This window comes from Pan troglodytes, chromosome 14, assembly GCF_028858775.2.
Source record: "Pan troglodytes isolate AG18354 chromosome 14, NHGRI_mPanTro3-v2.0_pri, whole genome shotgun sequence".
NCBI lineage: Eukaryota > Metazoa > Chordata > Mammalia > Primates > Hominidae > Pan > Pan troglodytes.
This window is the reverse complement of record NC_072412.2, coordinates 44049093-44072476: the sequence shown is the minus strand read 5'-3', so window position 1 is coordinate 44072476 and position 23384 is coordinate 44049093. Positions and strand designations below refer to the sequence as shown.

Below are 23384 nucleotides of genomic sequence, written 5' to 3'. Positions count from 1 at the left end.
TACTCAGGAGGCTGAGGCAGGTGAATTGCTTGAATTCTGGCAGTGGAGGTTGCAGTGAGCCAAGATCACGCCATTGCACTCCAGCCTGTGCGACAGAGCAAGACTCCATCTAAAAAAAAAAAAAGAAAAAAAAAAGGTTTGATTTGCAACATACTCTGATGTAAGGGCAAAGAGGACTGCTAATGGTTTGGATGTTAGAGGTGAGAAGAAAAAAAAAAGGAACCAAGGATAGGTCTTAGGTTTTGTGCCTGACTAGCTAGGCAGGTGAATGGCAATGGTATTCTCTAATATGGAGAAGGCTGGGAAGAAAATAGGCTGGGAGGGGAGAGTTGAGAGTTTGTTTTTCACATTTTAAGTTTCATACAGCCTTAAAAATTTAGGTGGTGCTATCAGTGGTACTTGGGCATACTAGGGTGTATAGGGTGTGTAAGTCCGTTCTCATGCTGCTATGAAGAAATACCTGAGACTGAGTAATTTATAAAGGAAAGAGGTTTAATTGAGCCACAGTTCAGCATGGTTGTGGAGGCCTCAGGAAACGTACAATTATGGTGGAAGGGGAAGCAAACACATCCTTCTTCACATGGCAGGAGGAAGGAGAAGTGCAGAGAGAAAGGGGGAGAAGCCCCTTATAAAACTATCAGATCTCATGAGAACTCACTATCACGAGAACAGCATGAGGGTAACCACCACCATGATTCAGTTACCTCCCACCAGGTCCCTCCCACAACATGTAGGGATTATGGAAACTATAATTCAAGATGAGATTTGGGTGGGGACATAGCCAAACATTATTACAGTGTAAAGCTCAGGGGAGAAACTAAGGCTAGTTTTGGAATCGTTGGCCTATTTCAAAAAAATTTATCCTATCTCTCTTGGTGCATTACTATAGAACAGGTACATAACATGCCTTAGAAAAGAATAACTCTAAGGCATGCTGCATTACAGCAAAAAGGAAAACATCAAGCATCATGGATGGGATTCCTATCTCCAACTGCTGTTTAGGGTTTACTAAAGAAGACTTAATGTCTTAGTATGTAAGTGTTCCCCAATTTATTTATAATTTAGAGACTATATGTGACCTCTAACCTCATGTGTGACCCCATAGGAGTGATTGGCTCTTTTCATCTTCTTGATTCTAAGTACATTAAAGAGGGAAGATATGTTTTTTCCTCTTCCGCTTCTTTCTCTTCTTATATGTGACTGCTATCCATGTAATTTATCAATTGTATACTATTGGCCAATTTTGGATAGGTTTGTATCAAGAAAAAATTTTATTATTCTTTTATATATTTTAAGCAATTAGATGTGTAATATGGTTTAAATATGTGCTGTTCTTGGTATTATAACGTACACACATACCTTTTATTTATGTATTCATTCGCTCATTTATTTATTTAGTCTTGCTCTGTTGCCTGGGTTAGAAAGCAGTGATCATGGCTCACTGTAACCTTGAACTCCTGGCCTCAAGCGATCCTCCCATCTCGGCCTCCTGCGTGGCTAGGACTACAGGTGTTTGCCACCATGCACAGATAATTTTTAAATTTTATTTTATTTATTTTTTTGAGACCAGGGTCTCACTATGTTGTCCAGCTTGGTCTTGAACGCTTGGCCTCAAGTGATCTTCCTGCCTTGGCCTCCCAAAGCACTGGGATTACAGGCATGAGCCACCACACCTGGTGCTATTACAACTAAAAAATTGCCATGGATTTTTAAAGAAACAAACGAGATATACATTTTTTAAAAAGATAATAAGCAGATGAAGATAAAACTCATCTAAGAAAACCTGGCCTTTTAAAAATAATCACAGAAAAATAGTATAAAAAAGTAACATTCAGCACATAGTACCATTAATTTCTATTTGAGTTGTTCAAAATAAACAACTATTTCATCATGAAATGATAGAATACTGAGATGGCAATATAAAAAAGAAAAAAGGGGCCAGGCGCAGTGGCTCATGCCTGTAATGCCAGAACTTTGGGAGGACAAGGCAGGCGGATCATGAGGTCAAGAGATCAAGACCATCCTGGCCAACATGGTGAAACCCCATCTCTACTAAAAATACCAAAATTAGCTGGGCGTGGTGGCACATGCTTGTAGTCCCAGCTACTCAGGAGGCTGAGGCAGGAGAATCACTTGAACCCGGGAGGCGGAGGTTGCTGTGAGCCAAGATCATGCCACTGCACTCCAGTCTGGTGACAGAGCGAGACTCTGTCTCAAGAAAAAAGAGAAGAATATTAAAAGTGTCAGTCAGTATACGCCACAATACAGACCCCCTAATAAAAGTAAGGACATGTCTGGCTTCACTTTTTTATAGATATCCTTCTGAACTATGAATAATCTCAAAAAATTATTTTGGGAACATGTAATGAACTATTCCATATCTCTCCTAAAGCAGTGATGCTTGTCGTCATTAAGGAGGCTCTCCTATTGCAATGATAATTTTGCAAATAGATTATAAATTCCATGAGAACAGGAGTTACGCGTTCCTTATATTTCACTTATTTCCCTTTCATATCACACAGAATTGTGATATGCATATAAAAAAATGAACTCAGTATAATACATAAAAATCTCATTACAGATCAGCATTAACAGATGAACATCCACAACTGATTCTGATGACTAGGAATGCTAACTTGAACCCCGATGAAATGAAATGTTACTCCCCCAAAACCAATTCTGTTCTTCTCATTAGTAGACCTGTATTACAAAAAAATTATATGGTATTATGTTTTAGATTGCAACAATAAAATTTTGTGAAGTTTGCTTCCTTCTTGTTGTACACATACTTTTACAATAATCTTGATTTTGCCTACTGACCTACAGTCAAAAGTACAGTTGTCCCTCGGTATTCTCGGGAGATTGGTTCCAGGACCAACTCCCCTGTTTGCAGCTACCAAAATCTGTGGCTATGGCCTTGGTTCCACTTCCCTTGAATATTGTACTTTCAATCTAGAGTTGGTTGAACCTGAAGACTCAGAACCTGCAGATCTACAGGGTCAACTGTATTTACTATCTGGTCCTTTACAAGAAAAGTTTGCTGACCCCATGACATGGTTAAGTCATGCAAATATAAAGAAGGGGCACCTAACCCATCTTTTACAGGCAGTAGGTAGTTAACATCAAAGAATGTTCCCTAGAAGCAGTGATGTAGGGGTGGGACCTGAGTTAGCTGGGCAAAGAAGGTGGGGACTGGACGAAGAGTAGTCCAGGCAGAAAGAAAAGCATCTGCAAAAGCCTGAAAGCAAGAGTCATCACATTTAGAAAACTGAAAGGTGTTCAGGATGGTTGGAACCAAGAGAGGATAGAGAGGGGCCAAATGTTGCTGTGAGGTCAAGGAAGACTAGGACTGAAAAGGAAGCCTTGAATTGGTGAGGGTCTCAGTGGACTGGTGAGGGCAGAAATGCAATGGGTTAAGGAGAAAATAGAAGACCCAGAGACAGTGAGAAAGAAAAAGATGCAGCTAGAGGAGGATATGAAGTAGAATTTTCTTCAAAGATGGGAAAGATTTGAATGTTTTGGTTAAATGCTAAGGGCAGGCGGCCCTAAGGACAGGGAAGGGAGTCAGAGTAAAAATGGAAGGATTAGCTTTAGAAGGAAGCAGTATACCTCTTCTATTGTTACCAAAGGGCAGACAAAAAGCTTGGCATGGATTTAGGAAAGTTTTTAGATACAGTAACAGAAAATTGAGGAAGTTCTCTTATGATGGCATCTACTTGTTCAATGAAGTAGACAGAAAAATAAAAGTTTTAGAAAGAAAGGGAAAGTTTTAAAAAGCCAAGGTTGCAGATTGGGGAAGAGAAGGGAGGTGAAGCCTGTGAGGATTACTGGACAGACCTATGGACCCAGTTAGGGAACAGGCCATCTTTTAGCAGCATTAGCTTGTGGAGGCGTGAGGTTTCTTCTAGCAGCATTAGGAAGCCTGGCTGTAGGCTCACAAGGGGTAAACACTTGGACTGATCCAGGGCTGGGCTTTTGTTAGATGGGTTTGGCAGAATACCCAATGGGATAAAGCAGTTGAGAGCACCAGCAAGAGAGTGGATGAATGGATGGACCATGGAGTCTAACAGGAGTAGGGATGTAAGCACTCCTCTCAGATGGAAGTACTTAGGGATAGAAGTACTTAGGGACGGAAGGCTCAATGAGGTTAAAAAACAAAAATAAAAAGCAAATGAAATGGGAGTAACTTGAGTGAGAACAATGAATGAATAAGGGGTTCTTGCTGAGAATGAGATTTGAATTTGAGTTTTTGGAGCTGGAGTAGGGTAGACTCCCTACTCCAGCTTAAAATGTAGGTGAAATTAGTGGAGGTGAAGGTCACTGCAGATAGGAGACTGGAGTTAGAGTCAAAATGGCCAAGGCTCCACTCAGCTTCCATAGAACAGCATATGGAGTCTGTGGATCGCTCTTGAGAAAATATTTGCACCCCAGGGTTTCTAATGACATGACTTCGGGGGACATTTTCCAGCAGTCAATTTTCAGAGTATTCAAATGAAGTTAACTTGTTCCATCTCAGACCTGTGTGCTCCCTCACTCCTCTTTACTCTGGTCATGCTTGTCAGATCTCCTTCTGGGACAGCAGAGTGTGAGGAACACAGGGCAGATAACAGACTGGATTCAGGAATCTTCACTTGAAGGTAATCCTGACACCTGCTACCACATGGATGAACCTTAAGGACATTATGCTAAGTGAAATAAGCCAGTCCAAAAAAAAAAAAAAAAAGACAAATACTGTATGATTCCACTCAAATGATGTACTTAAAGTAGTCAAATCATAGAGACAGAAAGTAGAATGGTGCTTGTCAGGAGCTGGAGGGGGGAATGAGGAGTTATTACTTAGTGAGTACAGAGTTTCTGTTTTACAAGATGAAAAGAGATATGGATATGTTGGTAATAGTTGCTCAATCATCTGAATGTATTTAATGCCACTGAACTGTACATTTAAAGATGGTTAAGATGGTACATTTCATGTTATGTGTATTTTGTCACAATTTTTAAAAACTGAAAAAAAAAAAAAAAAAAAAAGAGGCTGGGCACAGTGGCTCACACCTGTAATCCCAGTACTTTGGGAGGCTGAGGCAGATGGATCACTTGAGCCCAGGAGTTCCAGACCAGTCTGGCCAACATGGTGAAACCCCATCTCTACTAAAAATACAAAAATTAGCCAGATGTGATGGTGCATCCCCGTAATTTCAGCTAGTCAGGAGGCTGAGGCAGGAGAATCACTTGAACCAGGAGGCAGAGGTTGCAGTAAGCTGAGATCATGCCACTGCACTCCAGCCAGGATGACAGTGAGACGCTGTTTTAAAAAAAAAAAAAATCCCATTCCCAGCCAGCCATTAGGTTTCTTCCAGACTCCATACAAAGGATTATGGTTAGCTGTATTCATGCAGGTCCCGGCTTCTCCAACCCCCATAAATCCTGGGCCCCTCTTAAGGAATTTTTTTTTTTTTTTGCGACAAGGTCTTGTTTTAACACTCAGGCTGGAGTGCAGTGGTGTGATCACAGCTCACTGCAACCTCAAACTCCTGGGCTCAAGCAATCCTCTTGCCTCAGCCCCCCAAGTAGTTGAGACTGCATGTGCATGCTACCATGCCTGGCTAATTTTTAAATTTTTAGTAGAGATGAGGTCTTACTATGTTGCCTAGGCTGTTCTTGAAGTCCTGGGCTCAAGTGATCCTCCCACCTTAGCCTCCCAAAGTGCTGGGATTATAGGCATGAGCCACTGCGCCTGACCAGGAATTTTTACTGTCCTCTACTCTGCCAAAAGGAATCTACTGAGTACCCACTTTGTGCTGGGTACCCTGCTAGTATTGGGGATTACAGAGGCTTAGGACGTGGTTCCTTTCCTCATGGTTTAGTGGGGCAAACCAGCAAACAATCCAGCACAATAACTACAGATAGAGAAAGCCACGTGTGCTCCCATCCCTCACCACAAACACTGTGGTCTTGGCACCAGCAGGACCAGCAGCAGCAGCAGCAGCAGCAGCAGCTGGGAGCTTGTCAGAAATGCAGAATCTCAGGCCTCACCCAGATCACCTGAATCAGAGTTGGCATCTTAACAAGATCTCTGGGTAATCCATGTGCATGTTCAAGTTTAAGGTGCACTGCTACAGAAGACAGAAATAGGGTGACCAATTGTGCTGGTTTGCTTGGGATTGAAGGGCTTCTTGGGATGTGGGATTTTTAGTGCTAAAACTGGGACAGTCCCAGGGACTTAGGGGGTAATTTAGTCTTTGCTCCTGAACTTGGAATACATTAAAATCCTGTCAGGGGAGGAAAGAAGAGACTGGCTAGAACATTGAAAGATTTTTTTTAGAAGTTCATATCCTTTTTTAAAGATTCTGATAGGAACTCTCACTGGGAATCATTAAACAAAGATGTTAGATAAGCATCTAAGTTCTTATATAAAAACCTTCACCCCATGGGTGGGAATATCATCACTTAAAAGAGAGAATAGAGTATTAAAAAAAAAAAAGGGCTTAGGAGTCAGCTTTCAGAATCTTTAACACCTGAAGGTTTAATTGGATAAACTATTCGAGATGAAGAGGAGCTGCCCAAAGAGAAGACAAAAATGAGGGGAGTATGGTATCATAGAAACCAAAAGAAGAGAAGGGGTGTGTGTGTGTGTGTGTGTGTTGTGTGTGTGTTTAAAGATAGGGGCTTGTGTCTGGGTACGGTGGCTCATGCCTGTAATCCCAGCACTTTGAGAGGCCAAGGCGAGAGGATCACCTGAGGTCGGGAGTTCAAGACCAGCCTGACCAACATGGAGAAACCCTCTCTCTACTAAAAATACAAAATTAGTTAGGTGTGGTGGTGCACGCCTGTATCCCAGCTACTTAGGAGGCTGAGGCAGGAGAATAGCTTGAACCCAGGAGGCGGAGGTTGTGGTGAGCCGAGATTGTGCCATTGCACTCCAGCCTGGGCAACAAGAGCGAAACTCCGTCTCAAAAAAAAAAAAAAATGCTCTCTCTCCAATGCCTCACATTTCTAATTATCTAACGATATATATAATGTGATATTCTGAACAATGACCCTAAATCAACAACAACAAAAAACCACGAATAAATAATTTCAAGAATACTTTTATTAAGAAAACCATGTATTTTGGAAAACTGTGTGACTTTATGTTTATCACGTGAGGAGGCCCATAACACCTGAATCCCAAGATGAAGTTTTGTACTGAGCTCTGAAAACTAGCAAAACGAACGAAACTAAGGGATGGGAGGAAGCACTCAAACTGAGGGAACAACATGTATGAAGACTTCAAGGTAGGATGGGACATGGTAGGCAGCAGGAACAGAGAAGACCAGGTAATTCAATTCTCCTGCCTCAGCCTCCCGAGTAGCTGGGATTACAGGCATGCACCACCACACCTGGGTAATTTTTGTATTTTTTTAGTAGAGACGGGGTTTCTCCACGTTGAGGCTGGTCTCGAATTCCTGACCTCAGGTGATCCGCCCGCCTCGGCCTCCCAAAGTGCTGGGATTACAGGCGTGAGCCACCGTGCCCGGCCACGAGAGGGCATTTTTTAAAGAAATTAGACTCTAAATTCAAGTTTCTTTCTTTCTCTTTTTTTTTTTTTTTTTTTTTTTTTTGAGACAGGGTCTCACTTTATCACCCAGGCTGGAGTGCAGTGGCATGATCATAGCTTACTACAACCTCCAACTCCTGGGCTCATGCGATCCTCCCACCTCAGCCTCCCAAGTAGCTGGGACTACAGGCATGCACTACCTGTATTTTTTGTAGAGATGGGGTTTTGCCATGTTGCCCAGGCTGGTCTTGAACTCATGGGTTCAAGAATGCCTGCCTCAGCTTCCCAAAGTGCTGGGATTACAAGCGTAAACAACCATGCCTGACCCAAGTTTCTTAAACCTAGATGCACAAGCCAATAAGCATATGAAAAGGTGCTCAACATCACTAATCGTTAAGGAAATGCAAATCAAAGCAATGAGATACCACTTCACACTCATTAGGATGACTATTATAAAAAAAAAAAGACAAACAGAAATTAACAAGCACTGGGAGGATGTGGAGAAACTGAGACCCTTGTACAGTGCTAGTGGGAATGTAAAATGGTGCAGCTGCTGTAGACAACAGTATGCTAGTTCCTCAAATTTTTTTTTTTTTTTTTGAGACGGAGTCTCGATCTGTCGCCCAGGCTGGAGTGCAGTGGCGCGATCTCGGCTCACTGCAACCTCTACCTCCCAGGTACAAGTGATTCTCATGCCTCAGCCTCCCCAGTAGCTGGGACTACAGGTCCCAGATCACCTGAATCAGAGTTGGCATCTTAACAAGATCTCTGGGTAATCCACCACGCCTGGCTAATTTTTGTACTTTTAGTAAAGACGAGGTTTCACCATGTTGGCCAGGCTGGTCTTGACCTCTTGACCTCAGGTGAGGTCACCTGCCTCGGTCTCCCAAAGTGCTGGGATTACAGGTGTGAGTCACCGTGCCCGGCCTCTCAAAATGTTGTAGAATTACCACATGGTCCAGCAATCCCATTTCTGGGTATACGACCAAAAGAAATGAAAGCAGGGACTTGAACAGATTATTTGTACACCCATGTTCATAACAGCATTATTCACAATAGCATACATAGCAACCCAAGGGTCCAGCAACAGATGAATAAACAAAATGTAGTCTATACAGTATATACATACACGGAATACTGTTGAGTCTTAAAAAGAAAGGAAATTCTAACGTGCTACAATAAGTAAAGCTTGAAAAAATTATGCTAAGTGAAATAAGCCAGTAACCAAAGGACAAGTACTGCATGATTCCATTAAATGAAGTACCTAAAATAGTCCAATTAACAGAAAAAGAAAGTAGATGGTAGTTACCAGGGACTGGGCCAGAGGGGAGAATGGGGAGTTATTGTTTAATGGGAATAGGTTTCAGTTTTGCAAGATGAAAATAGTTCTAGAGATGGATGGTGGTGATGACCGCACAACAATGTGACTGTACCTAAGTGCCACTGAACTATATGCTTACAAATGGTTAATATGACAGATGTGTATATTTTACCAGAATAAACAAGAAAAAAAACTAGATGCATATATATGGTTGCCTGATTTGTAAGGAAGGTGATAGTGGTGAAAGGATGGTCTGTTCAATAAATGGTGCCAGGATACCCTTACAGGGGCAAAAAATTTTCATCCCTATCTCACACCACACACAAATATCAATTCCAGATGAATTGCAAATATAAATGTGAAAGCTGAAACAATAATGCTTTTAGAAGAAAACACAGAACAGCTTTATAACCTTGGGGTGGGCAAAGATAGCTTAAATAGGATGCAAAAAATTCTACCATAAAAGAAAAAAATTAAAAGTCAGAATATATTAAAATTAAAAACTTATGTTAATCAAAACATACCAACATGAGTGAAAAAACCACAGAATTAGAGAAGATATTTCTGATACACCTATCTGGAAAATGACTCATATCCAGACTATAAAAAGAACTCTATAAATCAATATGAAGACAGACAACTTAATGGAAAAATAAGCAAAAGACTATGTATTCATATGGTCAAATAACACATGAAAAGGTGGTCAATTTCATTTGTCACCAGGGAAATACAAATTAAAACTACCATGAGATATTGCTACAAACCACCGGATTTAAAAGAAAAAAACTAAATATTAGAATGTGGAACAACTAGAATTCTCATACACGCTGAGAACTTTGGTGACTTTGGAAGCTGGGAGTATCTACCATAAGACATATACTACAATGCATAGCAGCACATTTTATAACAGCCTCCAAATGGAAATTACTCAAATGTTCATCCAACGTAAAATGGATAAATTGCAGAACATTCATCTAATGGATGACTATAAAGCAATGTAAAGAAACAACCTATAATAATTGTTTGTTTAAAGACCAGATTATGAACTTCAACAATCTATAATAATGCTAATCTACATGAATGAATCTCACAAAGTAATGTAGTACCAAGATAGGAAGCCAGTTATGAAAGAGAAAACACGCAAAACGAATCTGTGATGCTATAAATCAAGGAAGCAGTTACCCTCTGGTTGTAGGAGGGGTGGTGATGCAGGTAATAACTGGAAGATGGTCCAAGTGCAGCTTCTATGGTGTGATATAGTGGATGTGAAGGCCATTGGTACTGGCAAACTTCTTAAAAATCCAGATAGATGAAATAAAAATGATATATGCAGATTTTTTGGCAACTGTTTTAGGTTCAGCCATCTAGGCGGTTATGAAGGGAATGGAATTATAGCAGGGGAGATTATGTGTTTAAAATGACACACTACGTGTAAGATATTGTGCTTGACGAAGAGAAGTCATCCAACAAATATATACGAAGAATCTTTCTTTTTCTTTCTTTTTTTTTTTTTTTTTTTTTTTGAGACGGAGTCTCACTCTGTCGCCAGGCTGGAGTGCAGTGGCGCGATCTCGGCTCACTGCAACCTCCGCCTCCCAGGTTCAAGCAATTCTCCTGCCTCAGCCTCCCAAGTAGCTGGGACTACAGGTACGTGCCACCATGCCTGGCTAATTTTCGTATTTTTAGTAGAGACAGGGTTTCACCATGTTGGCCAGAATGGTCTCGATCTCTCGACCTCGTGATCCGCCCGCCTCGGCCTCCCAAAGCGCTGGGTTCACAGGCGTGAGCCACCGCACCTGGCCTTATTTTATTTTTTTAAAGCTATCTCCTACAGGAAGGAAAGCATAATTTTTCACATTTACTTTTATTTATTTATTTTTTGAGACAAACTCTCGTTCCGTCGCCCAGGCTGGAGCGCAGTGGCACTCTCGGCTCACTGCAACCTCCGCCTCCTGGGTTCAAGCGATTCTCCTGCCTCAGCCTCCAGAGCAGCTGGGATTACAGGCGCCCGCCACCACGCCCGGCTAATTTTTGTATTTTTAGTAGAGATGGGGTTTCAACATGTTGGCCAGGCTGGTCTCGAACTCCTGAGTTCAAGTGATCCGCCCCGTCTCAGCCTCTCAAAGTGCTGAGATTACAGGCTTGTGCCACCTCGCTCAGCTGGAAGGCATAATTTTTAAAGTGGTTATGACAGAAATTATATTGGAAAGGGGCCTGTAGTAGAAACATAGCCTCCAGGTAGACCAGGAAGAAAAATTAGATTCAGAAATGGCAGGGTTACTCTTTCAGCTTTACTCTTCTCCAACTGGGTGTCGGTGCTAGTCTACAAATGTGAACAAACATTAAAGCAGATAGGTATGCATGCCGGAATCCGAGAAGCATTCGTTTCGTATATACCAAGTGCCTGTTGCGTGTTCAGGTAGAAGACCATAGTGCAATGGTGGAGACAGATTATGTCGACAAATTATTCAAATACAGTGTACTAAATATGCAATGTAATTAGGAAAAAACACGAGGGCAAAAAGAAAGGCATGACAATGCTTCGGGGAATCTGGAAAGGTTTTATTGGTGTGACATTTAAGTTGGGCCTTGAAGGATGGGGAGAAGTTTGTCAGTTATGTTTAGGAATGCAACCAGAGGAAGCCCAGAAGCCTAGAGCGTTAAGGAATTGCGCAGCAACTCAGACTGGATTGAGTATTGGGCTGTGTTTGTCAGATGCAATAACAGAATGAGAGGCTAGGAAGGCAGGTCGGGGGCTGGAGAGAACAGGATCTGCAAGGTTCTTGTAATCAGAAGGCAATATGGCACAGAGGTTAAGAGAACCGCTTCCTTCTAAGTCGCGCTCCATCACTTGCTAGCAGTATGATCTAGACACTGGCATGGGCTTGGGCGTACCCATTTGCAACATGGGAAAATAGTTTTTTTCTTATACGGCTTAAATGACTGAGTGGGTATCAGTCAGTTAGGGCAGCGTGCAGCTCATATTAAGGCTAAATGAGAATGTATTGTCATCACGAAGCCAAACCACGCCAAACCTCGTTTCTAGGAGGGTCCCCCAGCCTCCTCCCCCCTGCTACTATTTGGGAAGAGAAAAGTTCTCTCGGGTCACGCCGCGCCCACTCCCCACTCCTCCGCCCTCCTAGGCCTCCGACTTTCTTCAGCGAGCAGGGCCCGGCCAGGGAGGGGGTAGATGGGCCTGGTGGGCAGCGGAGACGCCGCCGCTTACCAGGGCTCGGGTCCCGCTCTTCGTCCTCCGCTGTTCCGCGGGCCTTGAAGCCGGGCGGCAGGGCCGGTCCGATCAGGTCTCTTGCCATCCGCGGTGGCGGACACTGGTCACAGATATGAGTCTATCCACGAACGTCAACCCTATCCAAAAAGAATCCCGCGATCAGCAGCGAAGAATGGCAGGTTTCCCGGCGCCGAGAAATGACGTAAAGCCTGTGGTTGGCTGAGCCGTGTAGTTCACGGTAAAGGAAGTGACGCCTAATGCTTGCTCCACAGTCGCGTGCTAGACTCCGGACCCGCTGGTGGTATGGCTGAGCCGACTAGTGATTTCGCGACTCCTATCGGGTGGCGTGCGTCTCCCGAGCTGACTCCCACGTTAGGGCCCCTGAGCGACACTGCCCCGCCGCGGGACAGCTGGATGTTCTGGGCAATGCTGCCGCCACCGCCACCACCGCTTACGTCCTCGCTTCCCGCAGCCGGGTCAAAGCCTTCCTCTGAGTCGCAGCCCCCCATGGAGGCCCAGTCTCTCCCCGGGGCTCCGCCCCCCTTCGACGCCCAGATTCTTCCCGGGGCGCAACCCCCCTTCGACGCCCAGTCTCCCCTTGATTCTCAGCCTCAACCCAGCGGCCAGCCTTGGAATTTCCATGCTTCCACATCGTGGTATTGGAGACAGTCTTCTGATAGGTTTCCTCGGCATCAGAAGTCCTTCAACCCTGCAGGTAGGCATTTTTCCACGTGAGTCGACCCCTTTACCCTTTTCCCCCGTTCTTTCCTCTCCCCTTTCTCTGCTTCCTCTCTCTACTCTGCCTTGCCTCTGCACTCTTGGAGTCTGGTCATTAGTATCTCAAAGCAAAGTGAGACCCCCGTCTCTATAAAAAAAATAAAATTAGCCAGGCATGGTGGCATGCCTGTGGTCGCAGATGCATGGGAGGCTGAGGCAGGAGGATTCCTTGAACCCAGGAAGTCGAGGCTGCTTTATCAACTAAGTTTATATAATATTGTAAATCCTTTGTTCTCAAAATATGTCTGACTAGAATGTTTTCCTGTTGACTGTTAATTCCATTTAGCAGTTATTTATTGAATTCCGACTATGTACCAGAATCTGGGTATATAGCAGTGAGCAGAACTTACAAAAAATATTATGGAGCTTAATATTAATATCTCTCTTGTGTAGGAAGACAGACAATAAGCAAAATAAAATATTGTGCATTAGAAGGTTGAGTGGCATGGAGAGAGATAAAACAAAGAAGAATGGTAAGTAGTGCAGGATTTTCTTTTTTTCTTTTTTTTTTGGAGACAGAGTGTCGCTCTGTCGCCCAGGCTGGAGTGAAGAGTAGCGCGATCTACTTCACTCCAGCCTATGCAGTCTCTGCAGAGAGGCTCACTGCAACCACTGCCTCCCGAGTTCAAGCAATTCTCATGCCTCAAACTCCTGAGTAGCTGGGACTACAGTCCCACGCCACCACACCCGGCTAATTTTTTATATTTTTAGTAGAAAGGGGGTTGCCCCGTGTTGGACAGGCCTGTCTCTAACTCCTGAGCTCAGGCATCCGCCCGCCTCAGCCTCCCAAAGTGTTGGGATTACAGGCATGAGCCACCACGCCGGGCCAGGTAGTGCAGTTTTAAATGTCATTGTTAGTCATAAGGAAGGTGACATATGAGCGAAGACTTCAGGGAGGTGAGGGATCACAGCCATGCATACAACTGGGAGAATAGGGGTACGGGCAGAAGGAACTGCAAGTGCAAAGGTCTTGAGGCTTAGAAGCTATACATCAGAATGGGAACCAGTGTGGCTACAGAGGACTGAGTCTGGAGTATAATTGTAGAAGATGGGGGAAGAGGGTAAGACCTGGTATGTCTTTGTAGATCGTGGGACTTTGACTTTTACTGTTGTGAGGTGGGTAGTACAGCGGATTGACATGATCTGATTTACGTTTTAAGAGGATTAATGTGTCTGTTGGTGAGAACTGACTGAAAGGGAAACCAGTTAGGAAGCTATTGTAGTTACTTTTCTAAACAAGAGATATTGGAGACTTGGACCAGGGTGAAGCCCAAGGGATGGTGAGAAGTAGTCGGATTCTAGATCTGGGGATACCTTGGAGCTCTTGTGGGTTCAGTTACAGACCACTGCAGTAAAGCAAGTCACACAATTATTTTTTTTTTGGTTTTCCATTGCATGTAAAAGTTATGTTTTCCTGCAGATCCTATGGGGCAAAAAAGTTATTTTTACATTATGCCATAGTCTAGTAAGTGTGCGATACCATTATGTCTTAAAAAACAACTTACATACCTTGATTAAAAAATACTTTAGGCTGAGCAGGGTAGCTCACACCTATAATCTTGGCACTTTATTTATTTATTTTTTAAATTTGTTGAGACAGAGTCTCTGTTGCTCAGGCTGGAGTGCAATGGCGTGATCTTGGCTCATTGCAACCGCCACCTCCCAGGTTGAGGTGATTCTCCTGCCTCAGCCTCCCGAGCAGCTGGTACTACAGGTGCCCGCCATCATGCCTGGCTAATTTTTGTATTTTTAGTAGAGACAAGGTTTCACCATGTTGGCCAGGCTGATCTCGAACTCCTGACCTCAAGTGATCCGTCCTCCTTGGCCTCCGAAAAGTGCTGAGATTACAAGCGTGAGCCACTGCACCCAGCCTAATCTTAGCACTTTGAGAGGCAGAGGCAAGAGGATTGCTTGAGCCCAGGAGTTTGAGACCTGCCTGGGCAACAAAGTGAGACCCCCGTCTCTACAAAAAAAATAAAATTAGCCAGGCATGGTGGCATGCCTATGGTCCTAGAAGCATGGGAGGCTGAGGCAGGAGGATTCCTTGAGCCCAGGAAGTCGAGGCTACTTTATCAACTAAGTTTATATAATAGTATAAATCCTTTGTTGTCATTTCAACAGTGTTCACAGCATCTTCACCAGGAGTAGATTCCTTCTCAAAAAAGCACTTTCTTTCCTCATCCATAAGAAGCCACTTCTCATCCATTAAAGGTTTACCATGAGATTGCAGCAAGTCACATCTTGTGGCTCCACTTCTTTTTTTATTTTTATTTTTGAGATGGAGTCTTGCTCTGTTGCCCAGGCTGGAGTGCAGTGGCTCGATCTTGGCTCATTGCAAGCTCTGCCTCCCAGATTCATGCCGTTCTCCTGCCTTAGCCTCCCTAGTAGCTGGGACTACAGGCGCCCACCACCACGCCCGGCTAATTTTTTTGTATTTTTAGTAGAGATGGGGTTTCACCATGTTAGCCAGGATGGTCTCGATCGCCTGACCTCGTGATCCACCCACCTCAGCCTCCCAAAGTGTTGGGATTATAGGCGTGAGCCACTGCGCCTGGCCCCTCCACTTCTAATTCTAGTTCTCTTGCAGTTTCTACTACATCTGAGGTGACTTCCTCCACTGAAGTCTTGAATTCCTCAAAATCATCTATGAGGGTTGGAATTTCTTTTTTCAAACTCCTGTTAATGTTGATCTTTTGACCTCCTTCCATAAATCATGAATGTTCTTAATGGTATCTTGAATAGTGAATCAAAACCTCCTTTCTAGAAGGTTTTTAATCTACTTTGCTCAGATCCATTAGAGGAATCACTATCTATGAATCACTGTGGATTTCTTTCAAGAACTTTTCATCCAGACACAGTGGCTCACGACTGTAATCCCAGCACTTCAGGAGGGCAGAGCAGGAGGATCCCTTGAGCCCAGGAGTTTGAGGCTGCAATGAGCTATGACTGCACCTTTATATTCCAGCCTGGCTGACAGTGAGACCCTTTTTCAGTAGTTGCATTCACAACTTGGCTAGCCGTTTGGCACAAGAGGCCTGGCTTTTGGCTTGTATCAGCTTTCAACGTGTCTTCCTCACTAAGCTTAATCATTTCTGGCTTTCGATTTAAAATGAGAGACATGTGACTCTTCCTTTTGCTTGAACACTTAGAGACCATGATAGGGTTATTAATTGGCCTACTTTTGAATATTGCGTCTCAGAGGATAGGGAGGCTGAGGAGAGGGAGAGGAGAACCACCGGTTGGTAGAGCAGTTAGAACATACACAGCATTTATAAAGTTCACCATCTTATATGGCCACGATTCATGGTGTCGCAAAACAATTAGAGTAGTAGCATCAAAGATCACTGATCACAAATCAGTATAACAGGCGTAATAAAAATGAAAAAGTTTGAAATATTTCGAGAATCACCAAAATGTGACACAAAGACAGCACATTGTTGTTGGAAAAATGGTGCTGATAGACCTGCTTGATGTAGGGTTGCCGCAGACCCTTAGCTTGCAAAAAGCTGTGTAAAACGAAGTGCAGTGAAATGAGATGTGCTTTTATACCTTAAAGGTGGGGACTGCATGATTTACTGAAAGATAGGATATATGGGATGCAAGATAAAGAGGAGAGAAGGATAATTTAAAGTTTTTTTGCCAAACAATTGGAAGGATGGAGTTGCTATTAACTGAGATAGGTAAGAATGTGGATGGAGCAGATTTGGAAGGAAGTCCAGGAATTAAAGTTGGAATATATTTGTGTCAGGTAGAGATATTGAATAGGCTTTTAGCTATTAGTCTACTTTCAGGGGAGATTTGTGGCTGGAGCTATAAATTTGGGTGTTGACACCATATAGATCATATTTCAAGCTACAAGATTGTTAACTTAAAACCATTCTCCAACTTTGCATAAAATTCAATTCTGCATTCCATAAAAAATGATGAGTTCATGTCCTTTGTAGGGACATGGATGAAATTGGAAGTCATCATTCTCAGTAAACTATCGCAAGGACAGAAAACCAAACACCGCATGTTCTCACTCATAGATGGGAATTGAACAATGAGAACACATGGACACAGGAAGGAGAACATCACACTCTGGGGACTGTTGTGGGGTGGGGGGAGTGGGGAGGTATAGCATTAGGAGATATACCTAATGCTAAATGACGAGTTAATGGGTGCAGCACACCAGCATGGCACATGTATACATATGTAACTAACCTGCACATTGTGCACATGTACCCTAAAACTTAAAGTATAATAATAAAAAAAAATTCAATTCTGCATTAAACTGAATCTGAACAATTAGTGTTTTATTTTTATTTTATTTTATTTATTTTTTTAAATAGAGTCTCTTGCTGTCACCCAGGCTGGAGTACAGTGGCACCATCTCGGCTCACTGCAGCCTCCACCTCCTGGATTCAAGGGATCCTTCTGCCTCAGCCTCCTGAGTAGCTGGGACTACAGGCACGCACTACCACACCTGGCTAATTTTTTGTATTTTTGGTAGAGACTGGGTTTCACCATGTTGGCCAGGCTGGTCTCGAGCTCCTGACCTCAAGTGATCTGCCTGCCTTGGCCTCCCAAAGCACTGGGAATACAGGAATGAGCCATCACACCTGGCCCAAACAGTTAGTGTTTATTGTATGGCAGATGCTGGAAATACGAACTTGGCTGAGTCAGATGAGATATGTTATAAGTATGAATCAAAATACAGTGTGACTGATGATAGAGGCATATAATAGCTGATTTCAGAATGTAGAGGAAATTGGGAAAAGCTTTTGGAAGAAGTGTCTTAGGAGATGTATAGAATTTGGGAAGAGATGTTTCCTAGGTAGAGAAAGAGGTGTCAGTACAAGGCAAGTTCTGGAGATTGCAGGGTTCTGGTGTGACTGAAGCAGAGTATGTGAAAGGTATGGGGAAGGGTAGGGTAAGAAAATAAATTAGAATCCCATGGAAGGTCTCTAGGAAGCTGTCTTAGTCCCTATTATGCTGCCATAACAGAGTATGACCTGTTGGGTAATATATAATGAACAGAAATTTATTTGGCTCATAGTTCTTGAGGTTAAGCCCAAGATCAAGGGGCTGTTGAGGACCTTCTTGCTGCATGGTGACATCAAGAAAGGCATCACATGGTGAGAGAGAGTGAGAGAAGGTCAAACTCATCCTTTATTATTATTGCTTTTTGAGACAGGGTCTTGTTCTGTGGCCCAGGCTGGAGTGCAGTGGCACGTATATGGCTCACTGCAGCCTCAACCTGCTGGGCTCAAGTGATTCTCCCATCTCAGCCTCACAAGTAGCTGGGACTACAGGCACATACCACCAAGCTTGGCTAATTTTTGTATTTTTTGTAGAGACAGAGTTTCGCCAGGCTGCTCAGGCTGATCTCAAACTCTTGGGCTCAAGTGGTCTGCCCGCCTTGGCCTCCCAAAGTGTTGGAATTATAGATGTGAGCCATCATGCCAGCCCCTCCCTCAACTTTTTTTTTTTTTTTTTATTTGAGACGGGGGGCTGGGTGCGGTGGCTCACGCCTGTAACCCCAGCACTTTGGGAGGCCGAGGCAGGTGGATCACTTGAGGTCAGGAGTTCGAGACCAGCCTGGCCAACATGGTGAAACCCTGTCTCTACTAAAAAATACAAAAATTACCTGAGCACGGTGGCACATGCCTGTAATCCCAGCTACTCGGGAGGCTGAGGCAGGAGAATCGCTTGAACCTGGGAAGCAGAGGTTGCAGTGAGCCAAGATTGTGCCACTGCACTCTAGGCTGGCCAACAAGAGCGAAACTGCATCTCCCCCGCCAAAAAAAAAAAAGAAAAATAAGAGACAGGGTCAGCTGGGCATGGTGGCTCACGCTTGCAGTCCCAGGACTTTGGAGGCTGAGGCAGGCAGATCGGTTGAGCCCAGGAGTGTGAGATCAGCCTGGGCAACATAGTGAGACCCCATCTCTATACAAAGAATAATTTTTTTAAAAGAGACAGAGACAGGGTCTTGTGCTGTTGCCTAGACTGGAGTGTAGTGGCATGATCATAGCTTACTGCAGCCTCAAACTCCTGAACTCAAGTGATCCTCCCACCTCAGCCTCCACAGTAGCTAGGACTACAGGTGCATGCCATCATGCCAAGCTAATTTTTAAATTTTTTTGTAGAGATGGGGTCATGTGAGGTTACCCAGGCTGGTCATGAACTCCTGGCCTTGAGCTGTCCTCCTGTCTCAGCCTCCCAAAGTGCTAGGATTATAGGCATGAGCCACCACGCCTGGCCCATATGCAAATTTTTGAGCCAGGTTGTGACAGGATTGGAGAATTTTTTTTTTTTTGGTGTCAGTATGTAAGGTTTGTTGGAAGAGGGGGCTTAGAAACTGGAAGACAATATAGGAGTAATCTGGTGGAAGATCAGAACTTCTGACTTGGGGCATGGTAATAAGAATGGAAAAATACAGTGGGATTTGAGAGGAGATATATTTCACAAGGTTCTGTTTTCCTGGTGCGAAATTGATGCTGAAGGAGCAGTGTTGGGGATTTTACTGGTTACATTTCTAATATTTGAAATAACCGAAGGAATTTCATCAGGTTAGGTTGTCCATTTCTGCACTTTGACGCCTAAAGTTTCTGTGGACATATAATCACACCAGTCTTTCTTTGTTTGAAAAATAGTCATTTGGTAGACTAATCTTAATCTTTGTTATTTTGTTTGAACTAGTATTCTTCCTAGAAGGGTAGTTTACTAGTGTTTTTACTGAAATATTTGTAACATGCTGTAGTAGATAAAATTTAATTATAATTTAAATAATTACATTGTTGCAAACATTTATGGATCTTTTTTTTTTTAGTTAAAAATTCTTATTATCCACGAAAGTATGATGCAAAATTCACAGACTTCAGCTTACCTCCCAGTAGAAAACAGAAAAAAAAGGTATTTGAAAGATGTTCTTGAATTTGACCCCTTGGTCCCTATGTTACTGTTTCATATCTTGCATTTCTGTCATAACTGTCTTCAGTGTTTTGCTTCCATTATTGACACAGTGGAGCCTTGCTATAAAAAGGAATTTTATGGTTAAACATGAATATAGCAAATTGGGATTCAAAAATAATACATAACTAAATTTTTGTTTCTTTTCTGTGGTTTTAGAAATAGATATATATTTGATACTTTTATTTTACCTTATTTTTTTTTTAGACGGAGTTTCACTCTGTCGCCCAGGCTGGAGTGCAGTGGTACGATCTTGGCTCACTGCAACCTCCGCCTCCTGGGTTCAAGCAATTCTCCTGCCTCAGCCTCCCAGAGTAGCTGGGACTGCAGGTGCGCACCACCACACCTGGCTAATTTTTGTAGTTTTAGTAGAGTTGGGGTTTTACTGTGTTGGCCAGGCTGGTCTCGAACTCCTGACCTCAAGTGACCCGCCCACCTCCGCCTCCCAAAGTGCTGGGATTAAGGCGTGAGCCACCATGCCTGGCCATATAGTTGATACTTGAACAACGCAACAGTTAGAGGTGCAGTCAAAAGTTTGTGTGTAACTTTTGACTCCTCTAAAACTTAACTACTAATGGTCTACTATTGACTGGAAGTCTTACCAATAACATAAATAGTCGGTTAATATAGAAATGAAATGGTGTCCACATATATTTTATACTTTCTTGACATACTTTTTTTTTTGATATTTCTAAGGCTATGTGGTTTATCTGTGAGTTTTTCCAAATTGTCACAAATCTCCAAAAAAATTTTCCAATATATTTACTGAAAAAAATCCTTTTATAAGTGGACCCTTGCAGTTCAAACCTGTGTTGTTCAAGGGTCAGCTGTAGTTATTTTTTTCTAAAAGATGAGCTGCTGTTTTTATTCTATTTATTTTCAGATCATTTCAACATATTCTGTACTGAGTCTTAATTAGATAACCAATTTGCAATCTGCTCATAATTTATATTAGCACTATTTGGATTAAAAAAGTTTAAAATTATGCCTGGGTTTCACTAATATATTTGTTAAAAACAAAATGAAAGAAAGAAATAGAATAATCTCTTCATTGGAAATATACTCACAAGCTTCTCCCACACGAAAGGGTTATTGGAAACATCAAAGTGTGTATTATTAGAATGATAGTTATGTTTTTATTATTGATTACAGATTTTTCACCAAAAGCCTAATTCCTCTCTGTTTTTGTTTGCAGAAAAGAAAGGAACCAGTTTTTCACTTTTTTTGTGATACCTGTGATCGTGGTTTTAAAAATCAAGAAAAGTATGACAAACACATGTCTGAACATACAAAAGTAGGTTTTCTTAGTTGTCCTGAAACTGATGTAGCAATTGTGCTTCTTCTGTCTGTATATTTGGTAGAAATGCCAAGCTTGTTTTCCTTTAAAGTTTATAGTTTCCGTAGAGATATAGTTTGACAACTTGACAGTTAGGGGCAGTGACCCTGGGGTTTGAAAGTGGGGATCCCACTGCTTCAGGGACGAGGTAAGGTGGTAGCAAAGAAGGGAGCTCTGGCAGCTTTTTGTATGTGTGTACCTCTACTGCTTGGGAAGAGGCTGTCCTCTCCTCTAGTTACCTTGTGCATCTTAATGAGTTCTTTCCCCTTTAAGTCTGCCCTTGACCATTAAACCATACTGTGTAATGTGGCTGTGCCTATCACCCTCAAAGGCTGGTCCACACCTTGTCAGGTACTATCTAGAAAACTTTAACCAAAATGTTTAAAAGGTTAAAAAGGAAGCCTTTGGTTTTGAAAGGTTCTTTTTCTGTTTTTGGGAATGCCCCTCAACTTTAGGAATTAAGAACATTTCACAGGTTTATTGATGTATGCCTTTGCTCAAATGGAGAAGTAAATAAGATACATTATTGTGCCACATACTCTGAGAGTGTCATTCCTTTGCCTAAAGGCAGCCCTGTTTTGGAGTCATTTTTGTATGCAGAGATAATACTATACAGATGGGATAACTATGTAATACAGCCAGAATATGTCTGTGTATGTATAGTGGGGTAAATTTAACATGGAAAACATTTGTTAAATAGTTTTTTTTTTCTTTTAAAAACTCATAGTGCCCTGAAGTAGATTGCTCTTTTACTGCACACGAGAAGATTGTCCAGTTCCATTGGAGAAATGTAAGTTCTGTTTTTTTATCCTATTTTTAAATACATGCTCTTTGTATTGATCTGTTATCTTCACAACTGTTCATTTATATACCTAATAATAGGTAGCACTAATGGAGTACTTTGTAAGGATTTTGACATCATTTATTCAACTTTTTCCTCACAAACAACTATGGTTGTTTATATTGGCCCCATTTAAAATATTTTAAAAAATGAATTGCCCAAGGCCTGAGAATTGATTCTTGGACCTCAGTTTCTTGACTCCAAATTGTATACTGCTTTACTACACCATGCTGCTACAGATTGTCACGTCTACTCATATCTTTAGTGGCCTCTCTAGGTTTTGATTGGTAAGTCATTCATTTGGGTGTTTAATGTCATTTGAGAGAATGGGTGGCATATCTACTTTGTAATCAAAATTATGTTACCCCTTTTCCCTCTATTAATAGCACTAATTAAATACATGATAGATTCTTCTTCCTTTAAAGGAAAAGTTATAATACAAATAGATACAACCTGCTTACTTCGTTTTAAAATTGTGTCCAACATAAGTTTACTTGTAGAAACAAAGTCTCCAAGTTAGTCAAAAGCATATGATATTGCCTCCTGATGTTCAGCAGGCTTTTTCCCCCTAGATGCATGCTCCTGGCATGAAGAAGATCAAGTTAGACACTCCAGAGGAAATTGCACGGTGGAGGGAAGAAAGAAGGAAGTGAGTAGAGTTCGGAACTGGTGAAATAACTGTTTTACTGTGACAAGGCTTATTAATGTAGTTAAATTCATTGAATTCCCTTAGAATGTTGGAACTAGGGAAGAGGACCATAAGGCATATTATATAAGACTATTATTGAACGTAGTTTTAGGAAGACCTAATAAGAACTCTTCATTTAAGTAGCAAATGTGTCATAATGGGACTGTATGTTGCTCTTTGAGGGGGGCTACTGCATGTCACCTGTCAGATGTTCAGTGGTTGAGGCAATAATGGGTGGGTACTCTTACCAAAAAGTGTATTATACAGAAGTGTATTATCACAGAACAGTACATCTGGCACATGACTACCCATGTCAGTGGATTTAAACTGAAACCTTAAACTAAGGTGAGCTAAGTACAAATGTAACCTGCTGCTCAAAGGAGTTTGAAGTATCTTTCTTGATCTTTAAGGATAGTTCTTCTTGTTTTCATCCCAGGCTTACCGCTAAATAAGATGCACAGGTGCTAAGGATAAGAGATACAGGTGCTTGTTCTTAACAATGAGAAGATCAGGAATTCATTCCTATGATGAAAGAAATTTGAGCATCACCATGTAACCTGTGGTTTTACACTTACTAAGGAAGAAAGTTTAGTTGATGTCTAGCTGTAATATACTTGAAATTCCACTAGGGCACTGTTATACTACCTTCTCAGAAAAGACTAGAACACTTCATCCTGAAGCAGAAGACTATGCAGAACTACTGTAAT

General features: G+C 42.3%; 2 protein-coding genes across 6 annotated transcripts in view; one reads left to right on the top strand and one right to left on the bottom strand.

Annotated features, from left to right (window-relative positions):
- Positions 1–12328, bottom strand: part of GPALPP1 (GPALPP motifs containing 1) — a 43901-nt gene extending 31573 nt beyond the window's left edge. For 2 of the 5 annotated variants that reach the window (XM_063792131.1, XM_016925278.3), the window contains exon 1: positions 12082–12286. Coding sequence is in view for 2 of the 5 variants with exons in the window: in XM_509661.6 (XP_509661.4) it covers positions 12082–12169 (88 nt within the window). In the remaining 3 variants the exon portion in view is untranslated. Of the gene's footprint in view, positions 1–12081 lie in introns of all 5 variants that reach the window. The other 3 variants (XM_509661.6, XM_009440597.4, XM_063792132.1) reach the window with 3 other exon arrangements.
- Positions 12323–23384, top strand: part of NUFIP1 (nuclear FMR1 interacting protein 1) — a 47876-nt gene continuing 36814 nt past the window's right edge. Inside the window, exons 1-5 of the mRNA XM_522669.8 lie at positions 12323–12799; positions 19673–19755; positions 21008–21106; positions 21876–21938; positions 22562–22638. Of these exons, the coding sequence (XP_522669.1) occupies positions 12388–12799; positions 19673–19755; positions 21008–21106; positions 21876–21938; positions 22562–22638 (734 nt within the window). The 5' untranslated portion in view covers positions 12323–12387. The remainder of the gene's footprint in view (positions 12800–19672; positions 19756–21007; positions 21107–21875; positions 21939–22561; positions 22639–23384) is intronic.